The sequence below is a fragment of the Myxine glutinosa genome, chromosome 7 (assembly GCF_964187855.1).
Source record: "Myxine glutinosa chromosome 7, kmMyxGlut1.1, whole genome shotgun sequence".
NCBI lineage: Eukaryota > Metazoa > Chordata > Myxini > Myxiniformes > Myxinidae > Myxine > Myxine glutinosa.
In genome coordinates, this window is record NC_136267.1 from 58,191,535 (window position 1) to 58,208,616 (window position 17,082).

At 47.1% G+C, this 17,082-nt stretch overlaps 1 protein-coding gene across 1 annotated transcript in view; it reads right to left on the bottom strand.

Moving 5' to 3' along the window:
• Positions 1 to 17,082, bottom strand: part of LOC137431274 (uncharacterized) — a 117,225-nt gene that overhangs the window by 20,517 nt on the left and 79,626 nt on the right. Inside the window, exons 11-15 of the mRNA XM_078781789.1 lie at positions 12,950 to 13,075; positions 11,041 to 11,125; positions 10,852 to 10,959; positions 7,027 to 7,192; positions 5,219 to 5,294 (exon numbers count right to left, since the gene is read on the bottom strand). Of these exons, the coding sequence (XP_078637915.1) occupies positions 5,219 to 5,294; positions 7,027 to 7,192; positions 10,852 to 10,959; positions 11,041 to 11,125; positions 12,950 to 13,075 (561 nt within the window). The remainder of the gene's footprint in view (positions 1 to 5,218; positions 5,295 to 7,026; positions 7,193 to 10,851; positions 10,960 to 11,040; positions 11,126 to 12,949; positions 13,076 to 17,082) is intronic.

Sequence of the window (17,082 nt, forward strand, 5' to 3'; positions counted from 1 at the left end):
TTTTCACAAAGGTGTCTACGCAAATGTACATATTAATTTTTGGATTCCTCATGCTCTGAATATTCCAAAAATGTATAGTTTTGCTAATCTACCAAAATTTTGAACGAAAAAACATAGTGAACCTGACTATGAGTTGGTCTGTTGAGATTGAAGTGGGGGACCCTCACCATGAACAACAAATTGGTACAACAACAACAACAGGCATTTTAAGGCCATTTTCCCTGCAAGAGCGGGGGTTAGCCTTGCGGTCCCCATGACAATCTTCTCCAAATTGTCATGGTTCTATTTTTGAGGCAATGTTTTTATGGCCGGATGCCCTTCCTGACGCCAACCCTTTGAGTCGCCTCTTACGAGACGCAGGGATACGGTGTACCTATTCTAAACCGGGGTACACACCGGTAACACCGGTAACCGGTAAACAAATTGGTACAAGAGGCTCCAAAATTGTATACCTAGCAGGAGGGGTGTTTTAGCCACGAACTGGACTTGGATATGGAAGAGTCAGAAAATTAATTTGGAACAGCTGCAGAACAACCCGAGGAAGGGGTTGTCACCTGCAGCTGCGGAGATTGGACGCACAAGGCTAAAATTTAAAAAGAAAATCCAAAATTACATTGAAATGGAAGTTTGATTTGGAACAGCCTTGGTGGGAGTTGGTCCCCGGGCTGTGGAGTTCGGACCAGGAGTGGTCATTGGGGTCAGCCTCGGGGAAAATGTGCCCCTTACAAAATTTGGTTATGCCAGCCAGTGGGGGGTGAGGGGGAGGCTGGGCTGGCAGGATTTGGAAGTGGGGTCCGACCATGTTTGTCATGGCATGGTGTGGGCCCCAAGGGGATGGGGTGGGGGGAGGGGTCTGATGGAGTGTGGCGTCCCCATCGGGGCGTGCCCGAGTGAGTGCCTCGGGCTGGCAGAGCCACCGGACCCTAATGGGGGTTAAGACCTCCGGGGGGGTCCGAGGTGGTTTCTCACAGTTACCTGGGATGGTGTATTATGAGGACCACGAGGGGTAGGTGTTGTAGGTCACGCCTTAATGGGGGCAACGCGGACGGCCAACATGGGCCTGATGTGGTGACTGCCCAGGCATGCGGCCTGACAGCCTCTCCCTGAGACACTGGGACAGCCAGCATGTTGACCTGCCATGCTGTGCTGGTCTATGGATGCGGGTCGAACCGCATGGACAGGAATGGATATAGCCCACCGGACAACCATTAGAGCATCTGTGGAACATGATAGTGCGAGAATGATCTTCCACAGATGATCCATTATGATTTATGGACTCTCGGCCTGGGAAGAGAGCCATGGAATGGGATTGGGAATTTGTAACGAGCCGAGCACATGGGCCATGCTTGGCTGGCATGTGTATGGAAAAGCACCCTTCTTTGGTGAGATTAGTAAATTGTGAAAAATATTTGGCAAAGGTAATCTGACGTTTAGATGTAAATTTAATGGTGAATTTTGTAAAGAGGTAAGGTGGACACTGACAGCAGTAAAGCCATTATTGATGCAGGTGTGTTAGACCAGAGTGTTGGAGGCTGGAATAAAATTGATAGGTTAGCAGGACACAGCTTTCAACTGGTTACGGGGGCGACTGCGCCAATATTTGGGACGCGGGATTGTGGCTATGTAGTTGGGTAGTCTGGAGGTCAACGTTGTGCTATGGGTGTCCGAGGTGTGGGGACCATGTCTTCTGGGATGAGTCTCCTTGTGGAGCATGGCTGTCTGCTAGACCCTGGGTGTGGTCTAGTGTGGGTGGGCACTGGGGGCTGCAGTTGAGTGGACTGTGGGGATGTGGGAGGTGCAGGGGACATGATGAGGATGCCACGCACTGCGACCGTTCCCCCCGGCGCCGAGGTTTTGGGAATGGTAGAGTTGGCAGCAGGTGCTCACCACAATGGCCAGCTGGGGCTAGTGCAGCAGTGTTCCTCGCGAGGGGGCCAACAGATGGATGGTGGGTCGCACCCTTATGGACACTAACCACGTTGACGTTTCAGCTGCTTAGCTTGTCTCGATGACCCTTGCACGGTAGGGGTGCGGAGCTGTCATAGACAAATGTAGTCATTTAGTAAAGGTCACCATAGGAGGCGGATCCACATACTTTTCAGTACCATGGGATAAATAGGAAATTTGGTGAAATTGGGTTGGCCCTATGGGATAAACTTTTGGATTTTGTAGGGTGGATGACACTTGGACCCAACCAACCTGCAACTACCTGCACTTGAGGTAGGTGACCAAGTTGTACTGTCCAAGCTTCAGGACTTGCTCATGTAAATTGGGACATGATAATTTGGAGTAGGGGCGGGTGAGAGTGATGGCATGGCCGGTGAGGGGATTGGTGTGTGAACCACAAAGTGTCTTGTGGGTGGCGTTTGTTTATTTGTCGAGGTATTGTGTTTTCGTGTTGGAAATTGACTTATGAGTGGAATTGTGTGATGAAATGTGTTTCGAAATATGGGGTGAAAATGTGAATGAGGATTTCACATAAGCAGGCAATGGCAGCAACTTTTGGAAACATCTTTTATCGGAAATATGTGGTTGAGAATTGAATGGCGGGGGGGGTGGAGGGGGAGGGAGAAAATGTTTTTGTGGGTGGGGAAGGTGTGCGTGTCCGCAGCTCTGGAGGTGCGGTGACTGCGGCCCCCCTCTGCAGTAATTACCGCTGCCAGCCAGTGGTGTCTGGAAATTGGGAGCCCGTTTGGGCGCCCTGGGGTATGGAGACTCTGAGGCGACGGAGCCTGGTGTGTGTGGAGACCCCCAACCCCTCCCCCCCCGCCCCCCCCCCCCCCCCCTCCCCATCGGGATGACAGGGTAAGGAGCTGTTTGGCTGTCACGGGCCCAAGAGTTAAAGCGGGGAGGTGAAGAAGTCGCAACTCAGGCGACTTGTTTTTGGGACTGCGGGCACCACAGCCTGAAGCGCCCCCACCATCCCGCTTGTATGGTACCTCCCCGCTGCCTAGTAGAAACACACATACGTGTAATGACATCTGTGCCATGGTCCTGCAGGGGGGTGAAATACGTGCGTAATGATTTTGGTCTTGATTTTTGGAATGTGTACGAGTGGTTATGGGTTCGTGTGAGTGAATGGAGAAATCCACCGAGCCATGTCACTCACCTGTAACACCAGGACAGGAAAATTTGGGGTGCATTGGGATGGCCCCGCAGGTAACGTTGGGTATTGTGGCATCTACCAGGGGACGTGGTCTGTCGGAAGGGGTTGTATAAATGTTTTTGTAGTTTTTGGAATTTTTGGAAGTTTTGGTTAAGTTTTGTGGTTGAGGTAGATTTTTGTGTGCTTTGTTTTTCTTCCTGCCCCAGTAGTTCGGACCAATAATTCCACGATTGCACATATTTGCATGGTTGCTTAAGGGGTAGAATGGTAAGGAGAATAGGTAAGTAGCTTCGGCTCACTTCCCACAACCCTCCTGATTTATTTCATTGGCTAATTAAGTGAAAGGCGGTAAGTGGCAAGACTGGGATAGTGGCGCCTGCAATGAACCCTGCGGGGCTACGGTTCCAGGGGGGGAGGAGGGGGCGTGTTATGTCGGTGGGGTAGGCAGTGATATGTAGATCCAGGTAGATTTGTATCGGTAGGTGATCCGATGATCGTGATAAGAACCACCAGCATGTAATAAGTAGAATATTTGTTTCGACTGAATGTCGGATTAAGTGTTACCACCAGGAAGCCAGGACAGTGAGCGCTGCCGCTAATTACACCACTGGAAAACACACATCGAAGACAAGCAGGCCAAAAGCCACACCTCAAGGAGTCATCATTGGTCAGGGCTTTGAGTGACAACCAGGATTATTAAGAAGCAAGACACTGGTTGGTGGGGCACGGCAGATAACGTCAGAGCCTGTCAATAAAAGAACGAGCTGGCGGACATTTCCGTCTTCCTGCTTCTCCCCGTTCTGGATGCGTACCTGAGCGGTCGCCCTTCTGCTTCTCGTTTTGAGCTTTCTTCTTCTCGTTTGTCCTTCCCGCTTCGTTCCTCCCGGTTTTTCTTCTTCGTCGCCAACGGACCGATTTGCGCTTCGCTCCCTGCAAAAAGGGCACAAACGGACGGAAAGGCACCGAGTGAACCAGCCGCGTTCGAAGTCTTGCTGGTGATCGTGGGGAGGCAGAAGAGCCGCGGACAGAGGTTTGCGATTTTGCCGGCGCGGCTGCAGGAGCGAACGGCACGTCTGCCGTTGTCGGACACGAGAGTCCCGTTTCGCGCCAGCGGGCACGGCCTGGTAAGCCGGGGTGGACTGAAGCCTAGTTCCCACAAACGAGCAAGCGGTTCCCGCCAAGGCCTCGGACGATCCTGACAAGATATTCCACTAGACCTGAGTTAAGTCCACTAAATAACCTACACCATTTTATTTTTCACCTCTATTTTATCCCCTGTCTGAATGCAAATCTGTTTGTAAGGAGCGCTCCAATTTAGGACTTAAGTTTCACAGTCGCGTTTTCTTGTTCTCGGTATTGTCTTTAATAAACCCTTTTGTTATTTCCCTGCACATTTTAAATCCGCCTGGTTTGAGTTACTTTTTGCAGATTGAAGACTGCCTGGCGGGATCGCTCAGGTAAGACCCTTCATTCCTCCTCTTCTCTTCCTTCCTCCGGCACATATAATAAAAGTCCGCATTTGATTAACGCCTCGGAGTTAAAGCTTGCTTTGGCTATTCGTGATCCCTGCAGTGTTCACCTGGGGAATCGCGCGACAATGTATACAAATATACATATACATACACATACACATATATACATGCGTAGGGTAAAGGAAGGATGCAGAGGCTGGACAGGATGTATACAGATGCAAACCTGGTGGGATGGGGGAGGGGGTGGGGCAAAGGAGGGTGCAGGAGGGGAGGCAGAATAAGTTCGAAGAGAATGTGGAACCTAGTTCCACAGTTGCGAAAAAGAGCAATGAGTGAAAAAAAGAGGTACAAATTCCTTCTGTGGTTCACAATTTATTGTGGTATCACCTGGTGTTGGCCTAATGGTAAGGGTGGCGGGCCTGGGATCTTAAGGTCCTGAGTTTGAATCGCGTTGAATTAACGCCAAATGTGGGTGGGCTCAGCCTGTCATCCTTCCGAGGTCGGCAAAATGAGTACCAGATAACTGGTTATAGAGAGGCATTGCACACGAACGAACCACCACCACAATTTATTGTGGTAACAAAGATTTTCAATGAAAGGTCACCAAGATGGACTTTCCACAAGTTAGAAATATTCTCACATAATCATTTCTGTTGCTGTCCCCCATTCTGCTTTCGAAGCGGTGATGTTCCTGGTATTGAAGTTCTCGGTGCTTTCTGAAAATTAAAAGTATATGAAAAGGGAGAAGCGTAATAATATTTAAAAGTACGATTCCATAAAATCATTCAAAATGCATCCGATAAAGAAAAAAGCAATAGACCTGAGCAAGTAGAACTGAGAAAACCAAATGCCTCAACTATATGTTTGCTTCCAAATCTCACATTACCAACACACCGACCCTCTTGTACGCAACTGCTCCTGAACACTGCCATTCTCACCTGAGAAGGTGGAAAAGATCCTGGAAACCAACCCGAAACCCCGATTCTGCAAAGACCTGAATGGCATCAACACATGTGTCCCAAAAATATGCTCGGCCACAATTGCACATCTTCTCTGGTCTTTTTCCACTCCCATTTTCTTGAGGACACTGTCCATCCACTTGGAAGTCAGCAAACATCACAACAATACAGTGGAAAAACAGATCCTCTTAACTGCAGGCCTATTAGCTTAATTGCAATTGCAAGTAAAGTCATGGAATTAATAATCGCAGTTGACATTAAATCCTTACTTTTGCCCAATACAGCAAATCATATTCCTTACAACAGCCTGATCTCAAACCATTAGTTCATATTCAGACCTCAGTCACTGTAACCTCGACCTGCTGCTAAGGAACCCCTCAATCTCAGACACAAGATAAGGGCCATGTCAGCAATGTCACAAGATCTGTCAGCAACCTTCTTCTAGTGAAACTGCCAAAATCAAGATTCTCTGCTCACTTTCACTCTTTCATTCCTCTTTTTTCCTGCCTCTGGAACAAACTCTCACACTCCTCCCTCCATGTCTTCAAAAACAGCTGTTCACCACCATCTCTTATCTTCCCCCATCAAAAACCTTGATCTTTTCTTCCCTAATTAATACACCCCAAATCCACCTTTTCAAATTCCGTCTTCTTTCTTCAAAGTCCTTGGAGTGCCCATTTGTTTATCCCATGTACCTAGCCCCAGCCCTCTCCCTTCCACAGATCTCCCGATGTCCCTGTTCTCTCCTGTTGTTGCATTTCCCTCTCTCTCCCCCTCTTGTCTCCCCTTATTATATGTTGTATGTGTTAGCTCTTAAATGAGCCTCGACTTGGTACACAACAAGAGAAAAATGACCACAGTGTGGTCACCAGCGTGTAGAATCATGAGGATATCCGTTGCAATATGCGCTACCAAATTCGACCAGTCATTAAATTATACACATGCACTAGCATCTTTTTGTCTTTCAGTTCTGGTCTTGTCCTTTGTTTTGCGACGCAACATGCTTCATCAACTGATTACATATAATGTATGGACGTGAATGTTATTTCTGTTAATGTTAATTCATTAATGTTATTTATTAATGTTAATTCTGGGTGGCAGAGGGATAATTTGAAACGGGCTTGGTCGGTAGGGGAAGTCCGAGTGCATGCACATGCGCTATTCAATAATTACACCTAATTTGTGTCAAGTTCTGTGAAACGAGATTGATATGAAAACATTCGTGTTGTCTTTGTTGCTAAATTTATTCTGGTTTCTTCAAACAAATCGCGATTTTAGTCCGCGATGTTCTTACCTCATACCAACGCACATCCGAGTGTATGCGCATCCGAGTGTATGCGCATGCGCTATTCAAAAAGGCACTCCAACAACAACAATGCGGTCCTCTCATAGAGCTGGTCGTCGCAGCTAAAAAAAATGCATTCAAGTCCCGAAGCCCTGCAATACTTCCATGTGAATGAACGCAAGAACTTCATCCATGACACTATACCTGCTGTCTTGCTGAAAATCATCGAAGGTCAACTGAAGTCGGGGAGGAAGTAGAGGGAGGTCAGAAGGACGTGGCAAACCTTGACGGAAACCAGGCAGATGTGGCAAAAGTTGAGGGAGAGATTGTCCTCTACCCAACCCCCGACCAAACGCACCCTGCATTTGTGCTGCAAGAGCAAGGATGGGAAAAGTGGTTATTGAAAAAGAAATCACAAGTCAATTGCATATGGTTTTGAAATGTTTAAGCAACAACAAATTTCACAAATGGTGAACAAAATATTGAACATATTCCAAATGCCACACTCAAAAAGCCATGGATATACAATTATTATTATTATTTGGATACAAAGTCGAGACTCGTGTAAGACAAACACATAAAACAGACAAAAACAGAAAACACAAAAAACATTTCATGAAGAGAGCGGGAAACCAGACGGGGTGAGAGAGGGAAGCACAACAACAGGAGCGAACAGGGACAGTGGAAGATTTATGAAGGGGAGAGGGCGGGTGCGGGGGTTGTGTGGGGTGGGGGGGATACATGGTATAAAACAAATAAACACCACTCGGACTTTCAGGAAAGAAAAACGGAATTTGAAAAAGGTGGATAAGGGATGTATTAACGGGTAGAAAAGACAACGGTTTTGGATGGGCAAAGATAAGAGATGGTGGTGAACAGCTGTTTGAAGACCTGGAGGGAGGAGTGGGATTGAAGAGAGTGCAGGAGTTTGTTCCAGAGGTGGGGAAAAAATAAGAATGAATGAGTGAAGGTGAGCAGAGAGTCTTGATTTTGGCAGTTTAACCATAAGAGGGTTGCAGGCAGATCTTGTGTGACCTGCAGGAATATTTGGGGAAAGAACAGACAGCGGGAGCAGCGGGAGCTAGGCCGGAAAGGAGAGATCATAAATTAAGACCAGAAAAAGCACAGGGCCCAGAACACTGCCTTGAGGAACTACAGCCTGGATCGGAAGGGGAGATGAGAAAATGCCATTTAGAGCCACACGTTGACCACAACAGGAGAGGAAGTCCACGAGCCATGTGTGGAGATTTCCATTGACACAAGTGGGGAGTTTGGTGAGCAGGGCGGGGTGCCGGACTGCATCGAAAGCACGAGATATGTCAAGGGAGACGGCTCTGTTTGCCAAGGTCAAGGGAGCATTCAAAACGCCTTACACGAAAGCGTCTCCCGGATGGCAGTTTTCCAAAAAGTCCGTTCAAGAAATGACTTTCATCGGAACACACCTGCACCGCCTTCCTTTTCAATGCTCGCAAGTACAGAGGACTCCATACTGGTTGAAGATCCACACACTTTAAATGCCAGTGTAATGACCTTTCTCAAACGTGACTTATTTTGCACATTAAGATAACTGGAACAGGAAATCAAATTAAACGACAAAGCACGAATCAGTTCGGAATTGGTCAACATCCACATCACACGTGAGCGAACACCAAATTAATTCAACCTCCTGAGAAGATACAATCTTTCCATTGATTTTATTGTACACAGCATCAGTATTTCCATCAAAAGTTAGCTGATCAATAATGGTGTCCAGGTATATAAAATTGTTAGCAATTTCCACCTTATTACCATTTATAGATACAGGCTCATGTGTGACCTTTCCGAAAGTCCAAAATCATCTCTTTAGTTTGATACACACCCAGAGTAAGACAAAAGTCCCCACACCACTTGTTCAATGTGTCAATCTCATCAAGGTACGACACAACGGATGATTGATCGGAAAGAGCCAACAATGGCGGTATCGACTTGCGTACTTAATAAAGTTACAAACTTCTTTAAGAGCCACGCATCCATTGGTGCACAAACTGAACAGTAGAGGTGACAATACACAGCCTTGTGGAGCACCAGTATTCAAGATTGATAACTTTGATAAACTAGCGTTCACCCTCACCTGCCGAGGACGGCCTCATAAAAAAAACTTTCCACCCAAAGTAGCAAATGGGGGTTCAAGCACAGGTCACTCAAAACTTTCAGAAAGGTAAATAGTTGGATAGTGTTAAAGGCTGATGGGAAAATAAATAAATAACACGAACATATACTACATGGCCAAAAGTATGCGGACACCCCTTCTAATTTGTGGATTCGGCTATTTCAGCCACACCCATTGCTGACAGGTATATATAATCAAGCTCACAGCCATGCAATCGCCGTAGACAAATATTGGCAGTTGAATGGGCCGAACTGAAGTGCTCAGTGACTTTCAACATGGCACCAACATAGGATGCCACCTTTCCAACAAGTCAGTTCGTCAAATTTCTGCCCTGCGAGAGCTGCCCCGGTCAACTGTAAGAGCTGTTATTGTGAAGTGGAAACGTCTAGAAGCACCAACAGCTCAGCCGTGAAGTGGTAGGCCACACAAGCTCAGAGAACGGGACCGCTGAGTGCTGAAGCACGTAGTTCATAAAAATCGTCTGTCCTCGGTTGAAACACTCACTACCGAGTTCCAAACTGCCTCTGGAAGCAATGTCAGCACAACAACTGCTCGTCGGGAGGTTCATGAAATGGGTTTCCATGGCTGAGTAGCCACACACAAGCCTAAGATCACCAGGCACAATGCCAAGCGTCGGCTGGATTGGTGTAAATCTCACTGCCATTGGACTCTGGAGCTGTGGAAATGCGTTATCTGGAGTGATGAATCACGCTTCACCATCTGGCAGTCCGATGGACGAATCGGGGTTTGGCGGATGCCAGGAGAACGCCACCTGCGCGAATGCATAGTACCAACTGTAAAGTTTGGAGGAGGAGGAATAATGGTCTGGGGCTGTTTTCCATGGTTCAGGCTGGGCCCCTTAGTTCCAGTGAAGGGAAATCTTAACACTACAGCATACAATGACATTCTGGACGATTGTGTGCATCCAACTTTGTGGCAACAGTTTGGGGAAGGCCCTTTCCTGTTTCAGCAAGGCAATGCCCCCATGCACAAAGCGAAGTCCATGCAGAAATGGTTTGTTGAGATCGGTGTGGAAGAACTTGACTGGCCTGCACAGAGCCCTGACCTCAACCCCATCGAACACCTTTGGGATGAATTGGAATGCCGACTGCGAGCCAGGCCTAATTGCCCAACATCAGTGCCTGACCGCACTAATGCTCTTGTGGCTGAATGGAAGCAAATCCCCGCTGCAATGCTCTAACATCTAGTGGAAAGCCTTCCCAGAAGAGTGGAGGCTGTTATAGCGGCAAAGGGGGGGTGGGGGGGGGGGGCAGACCAACTCCATATTAATGCCAATGATTTTGGAATGAGATGTTCGACTCGCACATACAAGTGTGATGTTCGGTGTCCACATACTTTTGGCCATGTCGTGTAGGTCCCATTCTGGTCAAGGTGACTTGTGATTAGATGAAGTAAACTGAGCCAGGCATCTTCAATGCACAACACAATCACCGCCTTCCAACACACAAGAGCAACCACCCCTCCTCAGACACAAGAATTTGCGACACCCTTCCTCCCTCCACCCCCAGGGTCGATGAAAAGCAGCATTGTCTTGCTTGTGGTGCAGTACTAGGCCATTCCTGCATCAGCAAGTCAATTCGTAGCATACGACTGTGATTCTATGCACCACAATCTCCCTGCATGGGTGCCCTCGTGTTAATCCAATGGAGGAGCTTTATGCATTGAAAAACCCATTGAGGAGCAGGTTGGATCTCGCAACTCATTCCTCCAACCGTTCAGACCACTTACGAGTCTCCTTTCTTTTATTACCTGTTCCCCGTTTATTCAACCACTCGCTCATCCACCACACACGCATGCTCAATTCTCCCCCTCTGACGCAACCCCTCCACCACCCCCACCCAGCCCAACATTCCACAAACCTTGTATTCGCATTCCAATATTCTTCTGTCCCATTGGCATTCGGATGTCTCCAAGGAAATTTGAATCCATTCTTGCCTGCTTCCATGGTGGACCAAACACTCCTTTCCCTGCAAAAGTGTCAGGATTGATTTCACTATAACTTAACAACAAAGCGGAAAATTATGTACGACATGGGTCTATTTCATTACCATGTGGCAAAGGATGTTTCATCGCTTCTTTGGTCTTTGGTTGCGGTACTGGTGGAGCAAACTTTTCCTGATCTTCATGCACAATCTGCAAAAAAATTCCAACTTCAACAAACCTTACTTCTTAAAGATCCAATGCCAGGGAGGGGGGTGGTGGGGGGGGGATTGGAAGAAGGGAGGGAAAACTGTATGCAGGGTTCTCCATGCTTTGAAAAGTACCTATCCATTGGTTAAAAACAAACTAGGTCTACGTGTTTATGATCCAGCAAAGTGAGAAGCAATCAAATGAAGGAAAATGAGCAAAGCAAGTTTTTTTGGAGTGAGAGGGGAGATGAGGGAGGGAGGAAGCAGGTACACAAAGGTGTCCACACAATAGTTAACTATTGGAAAAAAAAAAAAAAAAAAAAAAGCCAAATGAAAGGAAGCATGAAGATTTATACATTTAAAAAAAACAATTGAACTTGCAGGCACACAAGTCAACACAAGACAGGACTTTTTACATGAAAAACACAATCGTCGACATTTTTACTCAATTAGCAATAAAGCAATACCCCGGCCTACGTCATTAATTGGTTCCATAAGCCGTGACCTAACTCGGTTTTTGACGTAAACCGGGCGTAACGTCTTAAAAATGCCTTAAAATGAAGACAAACACCGTAAAACTAGAGTAAATAACTGGAGGAGGCTGCGGCTTCGGCCTGAATCTTTGCCGCTCCCCGTCGGGAGTCCCTCCGTTGTTTTCTTTCGGTTGGGTCTTCTCCTCGAACGAGGTGACCGGAACGGACGTGTCAACCGTGAGCGGGCTTGTGTGCCGAGTGGCTCCACGGCCCGCTTCACCACGGCGTGCTTTACCCAACGTGTCCAAGCAGTTTCACCGGTGGTCGTGTCGTGTCGTGTCGTCGTGTCCGTGAACCCGGCCGCCCCGGGGATCGACGCTCGCCTCCGAGTCGTAGGCGTGCGCCGCCTTTCCTCGAGCGGCCGAAGTTGCGTGCTTCTTTTTTTTTTGGGACGATGCGATATACGCAGAAACGACGACGTATAGGCAGGCATTTGCAAATCCATGCACATGTGCACATGTGCACATGCACACGTCGATCGGTTCATCGACGCCGGATGCCAGCGAGGTGCCCGACGAAGTACCCCGGCTCGAGGCATGACACGCTCGTTCGTTTCACATGGGCCATGGGCCCTGGGGCCTGACCTCGTCGCGGACATTGTACACTCAGCACGGTGACGTGACGTGACGTGACGTGACGTCTGCCGCGGACGGTCGTCCGAGCCAGCATCGTCATGTTTCGCCGTTGCCACGTTGCGTTGGTTGTTTTACACAGTAAAGGAATAATCACAAAAATAACAGCGAAAGGCAAAGCAAACACGCGACCGCAGTACAGGACAAAATGCATATGGCGTCGCCTTCGTTTTCAATGAGAACCAGCAGCTACGCGTACGTATAGCGTATGAAATGACAGCGTACGTATATGAAATTTACTCTAGAAGAGTGGCGCAAAGTCGGATTTGACGTAGGTCGAAATGGCGTAAAACGGGGTATTGCTGTACTGGGTTCCAGAACCTTTTTTTTTAGCTCCCGTTGGACTTCGTCCAAAACGGGAGCTTCTGGATTGGGTCTCGTCAACCATTTCTCGACATGCATGGATCAACTTTGTTCAAACTTGGCACAAGGACAACACATGAGAATGTAGATATGCAATAGATTGTTTTGTAATACAACCAAAGAGGGCCGACATACGGCCTTTAACTCCATACAGCAAAATTACGAAAATCACGGGAGCTAGGACATTTTGTCTTTTTCTTCTTGTTCACTTTTTAAAAATAATTTCTCTGAAAGATTTAGGCAGCTGTAAATGCATTGCAAACCATGTGCATAATGGGCAATGTCTGCAGTGCAGCTTACTTCGAAAGAATATGGATTTTCTTCATTCTTTGAAATTTCTAAACAAAGCTTCTTTAGCACCTCATTTTTTTCCGACTTTCTCATCAATCCATCACTTTTTGGAATGCTGTCACCTTGAGTTTGCTTCTGCAAGACACAAAATCATGTTATTCAGTGCAATCCTTCACTTACTTATGAACATCATGCGTTGTTAGAATGAAACCAATTCTTAACAAAAATGGCAGGTGTGGGGAGGGAGTAAGCTCGCACAAAATCTCAACATTTCAACTTTAGGTTTTGGACAGAACTTTCAAATTTACAAAAATAAAAATTCCTTTTTATCTCTAATATTTATTCAAGTATAGAAGATGTAGGCCAATGGATGAGCAAGGTGACAGAAGGTAAAGAAGCAAAATCGTGAAAGTCGGGCCAAGGTTTGACAAAATGAACAAGCGAATCAATAAACAGGACAAGGGGCGACATGGGATGTGAGGAAACAGGAATCTGCAAGTGAAAGGGTCGGGTAAGGTCAGCTTCATGGGTTTTAAAAAGATTACAATTAGTGATGGAGAATGTCGTGGGACATTGGTGCACCGCTTGTTTAAAGACATGGAGGGAAGAGTGTGCAAGTGAACCGTCTCAGAAAGGCAATTCCACAAACAGGAAAATGGAGGAACAAAAGAGTTTCAGTGTGCTGAAAGCTTGGAATTTGGGAGTGTCAGCAGGAAGGCATTCAGGGAAGAATGCATGTGTCCTGAAAGAGCTGGGAAGGTTTGGAGATCTGAGAAATCAGAGGGAGCAACACTGGAGGAGAGGTGCTAAAAATTAAATACGCAAATAAATAATAACAAGAGAAAAATGACCACAGTGTGGTCACCAGCTGCGACGTATGGAATCATGAGGATATCCGTTGCAATATGCGCTACCAAATTCGACCAGTCATTAAATTATACGCATTAGGGTGTCACGAGTAATAGTGGGCGGAAATTTAAAGATGGATTTTTTCAGTCTCACCCCGTAATATTATTCCACTTAGTGTAAAAACTGAGTCGAAGAAATTTGGTCCTGATTAGCCAAATTTGGAGGTCGCCCATCCAACTTTAAATAATGTCCGTTTGTTCACATCACTTTTCCCGGTGTGTACCCTGGTTTAGAATAGGTACACCGAATCCCTGCGTGTCGTAGGAGGCGACTAAGAGGGTTGGCGTCAGGAAGGGCATCCGGCTATAAAAACATTGCCTCAGAAAGAGAACCATGACAATTACAACTACATATGGGCAGGGTACAGCCCGAAGTGGAGATCTGTTTCTGAGGTTTGGGACATGGAATGCAGGGACAATGACAGGGAGATCAGGAGAAGTGGTGGCAGTATTGGTCAGAAGAAGAGTGGACATATGTTGTGTGCAAGAGACGAGATGGAAGGGAAGTGGTGTGAGAATGGTGAAGGGTAGGCAGGGACAGAAATACAAGTTTGTGTGGCAAGGGTGCCCGGAGGGCGTGAATGGTGTTGGTGTCCTGTTTTCTGCGGAGTTTGTAGACAGTGTGGTGAATGTGACGAGAGTTAGTGATAGGTTGATGATGGTGAAAATGATGATTGGAAAGCTCTTGGTGAACGTCATCTCGGGATATGCTCCGCAGGTTGGTCGGAGCGATGAAGAGAAGGACAAGTTCTGGTGTGCGATAGAGAAGCTGATGGAAAACGTGAAATATGAGGAAGTTGTTGTGGTAGGAGGAGACCGAAATGGACATGTGGGAAGGAGTATGGACAGTTTTGAGGGAGTTCATGGGGGTTACGGATATGGTATGAGAAATGGAGATGGTGAAAGGATTTTGGAGTTTGCTGATGGAGCTGAACTGTTGATTTGTAATACTCAATTCCAGAAAGAGGATAATAAGCTTGTTACATACACGTCAGGTGGGTCGACGACTACCTGATGGTGCGTAGGCGAGATAGGGGGCACCTCCGGGACACAAATGAGATCCCGGGGGAGGAGGCTGTTTCACAGCACCACTTGGTTGTCTGCGACATAAGGGTGAAAGGTGCGAGGAGAGCTCGGCGGGTGAAGTACCAACCGAGAATGAAGGTGTGGAAGTTGAAAGAGGTGACAGTAAGGGAGGCATTAAAAGAGAGGCTGTGTAGGGTAGAGGATGATGTGGTTGAGCTTGAAAGTGGTTGGATGTCAATGAAAGATAGTATGTTGGGAGCCGTTGGTGAGCTATGTGGATGGGCAAAAGGACCACCGAGGCACTCGGAAACATGGTGGTGGGATGATGAAGTTGGAAAGAGGATTGACGAGAAGAGGAAGAATTTCAAGGAGTGGCAGAAGGCGAAGGGTACGGGAGCAGAAAAAGCAGAGCATGAAAGCTATAAGGCAGTCGAGAAGGCTGCAAAGAAAGAGGTAGCAAAGGCGCAGGAGACATGTCGGAAAATGTTCGGAGAACGCTTGGATTCCGAAGAGGGTCAGAGAGCGGTATTCAGGATTGCAATACAGAAAGCGAAAGAGAGGTGTGATGTGATGGGGGTGAGTTGCTTGAAGGATGAAGTGGGACAAATCGTTGTGGACCCAGATGGAATTAAAGGAAGATGGAAAAGTTAAATGGAAATGCTGTTGAATACAAAGAATGAATGGCATGGCAACATAGAGAGTAACCCAGTTTTAGGACCGGCAGAGAAGATAACTGAGAAGGAAGTTGAGGAAGCGAAAAAGCAATGAAGAGTAGAAAAGCGGGAGGGCCGACAGGAGTTGTGGGAGATATGTTGAAGGCAGCAGGAAGTTGGGGTGTGAATAGAATGACAGAGATCTGTAATCTGGTGGTGAAAGAAGGCCACATTCCAGTGGGTTGGGAACTGAGTACCCTCGTCCCTCTATACAAGGGGAAAGGTGACCCTCTGGAGTGTGGCTACCAAGCGAGTTAAAGTTATTGGAGCATGGAATGAAGGTATTGGAAAGGGTGTTGGAGAGGAGGATAAGGAAGGTGAAGATCGACGAAATGCAGTTTGGATTTATGCCAGGAAGAGGAACGACAGACGCGCTCTTCATTGTGAGGCAGTTGCAGGAGAAGTACATGGAGAAGAGGAAGAAGTTGTTTCTTGGGTTTGTTGATCTGCAGAAAGCATTCAATAGGGTTCCTCGCAAAGTATTGACATGGGCATTGAGGAAGTTAGGAGTGGAGGGATGGTTGATCAGAGTTGTGATGGCAATGTTCAAAAGAGTGCACACAGCTGTAAGGGCAAAGGATGGGAACAGTGGTGAGTTTGAGGTGAAGGTGGGAGTGCATCAGGGGTCGGTACTAAGTCCACCACTATTTGTAGCTGTGATGGAGGTGCAAGCTCAGAACGTAAAGGAGGTTTTACCGTGGGAGTTGTTGTATGCAAATGATCTGGTGTTGATTGTGGAAAGTATGGATGGACTGAAGGAAAAGATGAACAAGTGGAAGGAATGTATGGAGAAAAAAGGTCTGAAGGTGAATATCGGAAAGACGAAGGTGATGGCAAGTGGTAAAGCATGTGGTGAGGTGGAAAGAACAGGGAAGTGGCCATGTGCTGTGTGCAGGAAGGGTGTCGGAGTGAACTCCATTCAATGTACAATGTGTGCTGAGTGGGTTCATCAAAAATGTAGTGGTCTGAGAGGGCATTAACCAGTGTGGCAGCTACATTCAAATGCAAGGTGTGCACAAAGGGAGCTGCAGATGGAGGAAATGTTGAGTTGGATCTTGGAGACGGCATGAAGCTGGAAGGTGTGAAAACATTTTGCTACCCCGGCGACATGCTGAATGGAGAAGGTGGATCAGACTCGGCAACGGTTGCCAGAATGAGATGTGCATGGAAGAAGTTTCGGGAACTGAGTGGCGTGCTGATGAGGAGGGGAATGTCGTTGAAGCTGAAGGGAAAAGTGTAGGCTGCATGTGTGAGAAGTGTTATGATTTATGGGAGCGAGACATGGGTAATGAACGTAGACCAGCAACGAAGGCTGGAAAGGCGAATGGTTCGGTGGATGTGCGGAGTATCGTTGAGAGAGAGCAAGACAAATGATGAATTGCGAAAGATGATGGGAATAGAGCCTGTGATTGATGCTGTGAAGAGGCACTGGTTGAGATGGTTTGGTCATGTGTGTGCTTTTTTTTTTTGTTTGTTTTTTGTTTTTTGTATACTG